The sequence below is a fragment of the Theropithecus gelada genome, chromosome 7a (assembly GCF_003255815.1).
Source record: "Theropithecus gelada isolate Dixy chromosome 7a, Tgel_1.0, whole genome shotgun sequence".
Taxonomy (NCBI): Eukaryota; Metazoa; Chordata; class Mammalia; order Primates; family Cercopithecidae; genus Theropithecus; species Theropithecus gelada.
Window position 1 is genome coordinate 53,042,268 of NC_037674.1, and position 6,596 is coordinate 53,048,863.

At 61.4% G+C, this 6,596-nt stretch overlaps 1 protein-coding gene across 1 annotated transcript in view; it reads left to right on the forward strand.

Moving 5' to 3' along the window:
• The window catches only part of PSTPIP1 (proline-serine-threonine phosphatase interacting protein 1), a 44,549-nt gene extending 38,200 nt beyond the window's left edge, over positions 1 to 6,349 (forward strand). Inside the window, exons 12-17 of the mRNA XM_025390582.1 lie at positions 271 to 369; positions 1,346 to 1,442; positions 1,920 to 2,010; positions 4,527 to 4,582; positions 4,823 to 4,956; positions 6,066 to 6,349. Coding sequence (XP_025246367.1) covers positions 271 to 369; positions 1,346 to 1,442; positions 1,920 to 2,010; positions 4,527 to 4,582; positions 4,823 to 4,956; positions 6,066 to 6,197 — 609 coding nt within the window. The 3' untranslated portion in view covers positions 6,198 to 6,349. The remainder of the gene's footprint in view (positions 1 to 270; positions 370 to 1,345; positions 1,443 to 1,919; positions 2,011 to 4,526; positions 4,583 to 4,822; positions 4,957 to 6,065) is intronic.
• The last annotated feature ends 247 nt before the right edge of the window (positions 6,350 to 6,596 follow it).

A 6,596-nucleotide genomic window follows, 5' to 3' on the forward strand; every position in this document is an offset into this window, starting at 1 on the left:
TCCGAGGCTCCTCTCACTACCCCTCTGCCTCAGTGTGGTGCGGCCTGAAGGGAGGCTGGGGCAGGGACCCCCTGGGCAGTTCCACCTCCCTCCCTGAAGCCTCAGGGCTGGCCCAGAGTCGGGATGGGGACTCCAGGGCACTCTCCTTTGGATCGGGCTTCCAGCAGGGAGGACTGGCCTGGTCAGCTCTGGCTGAGCTGTGAACAGGGCCCAGCCTGGCCAGGCCCTGCAGCACCTCCTCACAGTTCATCTCCCTCCCACTGCCCCTAGGCCTTTCAGCTGCAAGAGTTTGACCGGCTGACCATTCTCCGCAATGCCCTGTGGGTGCACAGCAACCAGCTCTCCATGCAGTGTGTCAAGGATGATGAGGTGGGGACTGAGGGCCTTGGTGGGGTAAGGGAGGGCAGCATCTAGGCAGCAAAGTGCCCAGGTCCGTCTGAGCCAGTCAACAAGCACCTGGTCCTTTGTGGTCCAAGCTTGGCCCCAGGGGTCTCAGGCCTCAGCAGCTCAGCCTTTGCCCCCAGAACCCCAGGACAGGAGATCAGTACCACAGGGCCAAGGCTTCTCTGCCTGGAAGATGGTGACTCTGTGGTTCCCCTGCCATCTGACTTCCTTCTCATGCCTCAGAGCCACAGAGCACCTGCTCCCTCTGCCACGGATGGGAGGGGAGGTGGACATAGCTCTCAGAGGCTGGCGGAAGCTGGAGGACCCTGGCTTCCTCTGCTTCCCACATCTCCAGGGTGTCCTGGTTCCCCTTACTGAGCCCAACCTGCTGGGTGGGTCCTCCTCAGCAGAGAGGGCCCCCCGCCAGGGGCCCTGAGCTCTGTTGATATAGCCCAGCGCATGGCTCTCCCGGGCAGCCCTGGCCCCCTTGCCTGCTGTGTTTCCTGCCTGACCCTCCTGTCCAGGGCTGTGGGGATCGATTTTCTTGTTGTTTTTGCCCAAGTGACTTGAGCCCCCTGCTGCCTCCTCGCCTCCTCGAGGTGGAAGGGTGAGCTCTGGATCCACTCTCACTAGCCCCAAGACCTGGCTGTGCTGCATGCTCGCTCTGTGACCTTGAGCAAGTCACTCTCCTCTGAGTTTCCTCATCTATCCAATGGGAAAAGTGGGGTCTAACTCAGAGGACAGGTGTGAGTTAAGTCCCTTGCACAGGGCCTTGCGCATAGAAGGTGTTCAGGAAACAGGAAGCTGTCAGCCAGGGCTGTGACCCCTCAGGATCAAAGACCCTGAGCTGCGCACAATGTCCTGTGAGGAGGCCAGTGGGTGGGGGCCGCTGGCCAGAGTTCAGGCCCACAGAGGGGCAGAGTGGGCATCGGGCTGCAGCCTCTGCTCTTTCCTGCCCCAGCTCTATGAGGAAGTGCGGCTGACGCTGGAAGGCTGCAGCATAGACGCTGACATCGACGGCTTCATCCAGGCCAAGAGCACGGGCACCGAGCCCCCGGGTGAGGACCAGCCTGTGGACAGCACAGCCTCTGGGTGCACTGAGCCCCTGGGAAGGCCTGGCCCTGAGCCTCAAGTGCCAGGACAGGGCTGGGGTAGCTCATAGCTCCCTTTCAGGCAGAGGAGCCCTAGCCAGACCCAAGGGGTTGTGGGGGGTTGGGTCCCAGGCCTGCAGCCTCCTCTCAGGCAAAGCTAAGGGCACGATAGCACTCAGAGGAAGAGGTGGGGATGGGGATTGAGGTGAGGAGCTCCCATGGCCCCCACTTCCCGCCTGTTTGGTTCTGCTGGATCACGGGTCCAGAATATTAGGTCTTGGTGGTACCTACAGTGGGGTCTCTCATGGGAGCAAGACAGGCACCTCCCCAGGCACCAGGGTGGGCCAGGGCCAGATTGGGAACGTAGGGCCCCAGCTGAGTCTCTGGCAGGGCCAGAATGGGGTGTTGGGGGCCGCCCTGGGCCTCACAGCTTGCTGTCTGCAGCTCCGGTGCCCTACCAGAACTACTATGATCGGGAGGTCACCCCACTGACCAGCAGCCCCAGCGTACAGCCATCCTGCGGCATGATAAAGAGGTGAGGCCCCAACAGACGGTGTGACGGCCTGGAAGTGGGTCAAGGAAGTGGGTCAAGCCCCTCCTCTGCACCTGGCCCTTCCTCGTTCACTGAGCACCTACTATGTATCTGTATCTGGTGCCCAGTTAGGTGCTGGGTACCCTGTGGAGACAAGATACATTCAGTTCAGCCTATGGAGCCCTCAGCCCGAGGGACCCAGACACTAAGTGAATAATCACATCCCAATTATTCAGCAGGGGATGTGCTCTGAGCTCTGCGGAGGCCCCTATGCTGGCTTCCTTGTCCCTGGGGCCTCGCGTGAGCCTGGTGCCCTGTCGGGCTGCAGTGGCAACGCTGTCTGGCTGGAGCAGGACTGGGGCATCTGGAGAATTCTCCAGGCTTCTCCAGGGTCCCTTCCCTGGCCTGGCTGCAGTCAAGTGCCAAGGTCCTGGTGCCGGGCCTCAATGTGTGACCTGGGCAAGTCATTCGCACTCTCTAAGGCCAGGGCCCTGAGTGTTGGGGTCAGATTCAGAACCTAAGGACTCTCCTGGTTCAGGCCTTGAGTGACAATGGTGACAGCCCATTGGGAACACTATAGCCGGCTCAGGGAGCCCTCGTAGCCAGGCCTTTGAGGGAGGCCATGTGCCCTGTCTATGAGCATCCACAAGGGTCTGTGGGTTTCACGTGGCGCCTGTGCCCCCACTGCCATGCTGCCACTCCTCTCTCCAGCCAGCCTTCAACCAAGAGGGCCCTGCCTCTGGGAGGTAGTGGACTGTGGGGAGGGGCTGATGCAGTTCCTGGCCCTTCGCAAGGACTGGCTCATTCCAGGGCCTCAGGAGCCCCTGGAGCTTCCTACTCCTGGGAGGCAGAGGCTCGTGGGAACCACCGGTGCTGAGAGCGGTACACACACACACCCCTTTGAGAATCTTATGAAAGCAGTGGCCCCAGGGCGCAGCACATCCACAGCCTCACATGCTACAAAAGCTTGTGAGACTCAGGCTTCCCTGCACCTGGTGAGGACCTGGATCCCAGCAAAGGTGGTCATTTAAGCAACTGGACAAAAGAGCTCACCTGAGGCAGTATCAGGAAGGGGTGGCCCCAGAGAGGATTAGAGAGAGAGAGAGAGAGAGATGTCCTGCAGGGCGGAGGGAGGCCTGGCTGCTGGAGGGGGCTGGTCAGGCCTCTGGATGGGGCAGCTAGAAGCCAGGCAGGGCTGGGAAGAGGTGGGGGTCAGTGGCTGAGAGTCAGAAGTATAGACAGTCTGGGAAAAAGAGGTGTGGGGCAGGCAGCACAATGGCTCAGCAAGCCTTGCACACCTTTCCCCCTGCTCTGGCCGCTTCCTCCTCCCGTCCCCAGCCCCTGCTGGCTCTCACCCTGTCCTTTGCTGCCTGGGGCGCTGGTGCGTGTCTGCCCGCCTCTGTTGGTGTCAGGCCCTCCCATGTGCTGGGTCCACGCATGTCCACCCTGTGCATGTGTGTGCACTCCTAGGGCCTTGGCCCTCGACCCCTCATGTGGGAAAGGTCCCCCACATGCCACCTTGAATTGCAGGGCTGCCTCCCACAGGCCCCTGAGTCATGGCTCAGCCCCTCACCTGCATTCAAGGTCCCTCAGGGTCTGGTCCAGTCCCTATTTCAGTCCTGTTCCCCCCACACCCAAATTGGTCTGGTCCACTCCACAAACCCCACCTGTGCCGTGCCTCCTCCCCTGCACCTGAGTGCTCCCTCTCCTGGTCACCCGCAGTGCCTCATTCCCCTTCTCTCCTAGGAAAGCTTCACTCACCTTTGAAGACTCAGCCCCACCCCACCAAGAAGGCTTCTGGCCTTGGAGGCAGTGTCAGCCTCTACTTGTTGAGCCCTCACTACTGCCCACTTCAGGGGCTGCCCCCAGCATCTGCCTCTTCTGTTTTATTTTCCTTTATTCAGTAAACCTTCACAACCCCAGCTCAGTCCAGGCCTAAGCCTGGCACGGGGCAGGGATAAAGTAGCCCAGCGCTATCCCAGAACTCCTGTGCACAGGGTGGCTGAGCGGGCCCGCAGGGAGGAGGGCTGGCTCAGCCCAGGCAGTGGAGGCCTCAGCAGGGCACGTGAGCCAGGCTTTGTGTGGCAGTGCACCCCCACCCCTACTGGCCAGGGAAGCTGCTAGGGCAAGCCAGAGCAGGGGTCTGGAGGGTAAGGACTGGGTGTCTAGGCCTCAGCATGGAGGTCCTAGAACCCCCAAAAGGGCCATGGGAGTCTTCCCATGAAGCCGCAGCTTTGGGGGTTCTAGGATCCCCCCAAAGGGCCCTGTAGGGAGCAGGTGCTGTAGAGGGCGCCAGTGGAGGGCACAGCTGGGGAAGGAGGAGCCACCGGGACCACCTTCTGGGGGCCCTCCTGCCTGAGGGGCACCTCATAAATCACATCCATGCCAGGAGGCTAGGGGCAGCCCCAGCCCTGGCAGAGCGTGTGCAGCTCTGAGACTTCTCTGTGTCTAAACCCTCCTCCCGGTGGCACCCTGAGTGTGGAGCGGGGGCACTCACCCTCTTTCCTCCCCATCCCCAGGTTCTCTGGACTGCTGCACGGAAGTCCCAAGACCACTTCGTTGGCAGCTTCTGCTGGTAAAGGGGGTCAGGAGGGGACTCCCAAACACACTGATCCAGGGGGGAAGGAAAGGTCTCCCACGTGGCACAGATGGGGCCACTGAGGCCCCTCAAGGGGAAAGGTGTGTCCCCCAAAAGCAAGTATGGAGAGCGGAAGGAAGAGGCAGGGCCCAGCATGGAGAAACCCTATTCTAGCAGAACCTCCAGGGGCCAGTGTCCCCAGAAAGGGGAGGGGTCCATGCCTCACCCTGCTCTCAGCCTCCACAGAGACCCTGACCCCCACCCCTGAGTGGAATGAGGGTGTCTACGCAGCCATCGCAGTGCAGGAGATGCAGGGAAACCCGGCCTCGCCAGCCCAGGAGTACCGGGCGCTCTACGACTATACAGCACAGGTGAGGCCTCCACACCCTAAACCCACCTGTGCCACCTCCCCTGCACCTGAGCGCTCCCTCCCCCATTCAGTGCCTCGCATCCTCATCTCTCCTGGTGGTTTCACTCATCTTTGAGCATCCTCTCCTGCTCAGGAGGGCACATGTGCCCGAGAGTTATGTCCACACTAGCAAGGGCACCTGGGAGTGTGCTCGGGCATGAGCTCTGAGAACAGCACCCAGGGCTTGGGGGGCCTCAGCGTGCATGTACTGACTGGAAGCTGGTGTGCAGCAGGCCTGTGTCTGCCGGGGCCTGTACACAGCACACATGTGGGGCACATGGGCCTGTGCCGTCCACACAGGCTGGGCGCTGCGTGGTACACACATGCGGGGAGCTGGCAGAGCCTGGGGTTGCCTGCAGGTCATAGCTTGAGGGCCAGGCTCTGCGCCTTTGGGTCAGGGCCCTGTCCTCTGTGGCCATGGGTGTGGAAAACTGTGGCCAGAATCAGTCTTGCAATCGTGCCAGGATTGATTTTCTGATGTGCATAGGGTGAGGATGTACCAAGGCAGCCACAGGGCAGCTATGAGAGAGGGTCCACTCTGCTCCCTGCTTGAGGGGAGGGGTGCATACCCAGGCCTCACATCCACTGGACTGAGGCTAAGCACCCCCCATGGCCAGGCAGGCTGGGTGTGGGCTCCACTGACAAGGCCAGGGCTCGGGGAGGTAGGGAAGCCAGGCCAGGAGAGTGACGGGGTACTTGGATGGCAGTTGCTACCTGGGGCTGGGGACCACAAAGGGGAGGCTGTTAGGTAAGCTTGGGCGTGTGTCCTGGGCTTGGGGTGTGATGCATATCCCTGGCCCCTGACATGCTCCAGTCACTGCATCTCCAGAGTGGGAGAGGGGAGGTACGGGTGGGGAAGAAACCCAGGTTGGGGGAGGCCTATGATGACAAACTGGGGTGGATGGGAAGCCAGGTCCCTTGGGTTACCCCCATCCTGTGTCTCCAAGGGGCTGCCCCAGCAGGCAGGGACACAGCTCGGCATGCCGCATTTACTGCTGGGTGGGGGAACACCAGGCCACACCCCTCCCCGCAGGCCCTTCTAGCATCATGTGCTTTCAATCTCTTGGCCAGAACCCGGATGAGCTGGACCTCTCCGCGGGAGACATCCTGGAGGTGATCCTGGAAGGGGAGGATGGCTGGTGGACCGTGGAGAGGAATGGGCAGCGTGGCTTCGTCCCTGGTTCCTACCTGGAGAAGCTTTGAGGAAGGGCCAGGAGCCCCCTCGGACCTGCCCTGCCAGTGGAGCCAGCAGTGCTCCCAGCACTGACCATGCCTTGCTGGGGCCCAGAACCAAGCGTCCCCAGCCCTGAGAGACATCCTGTCTCCCAGAGAATAAAGGAGTGCGTTCTGTTCTCCTTGGTGTGCTGGGGTCTTTCTCTCCTCCTGCTCCAGGGTCCGAGTGCTCAGTTCAGAGGAGGTAAAGGAACAAGGGAAGGAGCCTGGACGGCGGAGCTCCCCAACTCAGCCAAGGCTTCAGCTATAGTTGGAGGAGAAGAGGCTTGGCCCCAGTTACTAGGAGCTCCCAGACCGCCAGGGAGACACATTCACACCTGGACAGAGGATACAGGGTTGCAGGAGGATGTGGCAGGGGCAAGAAGGGGT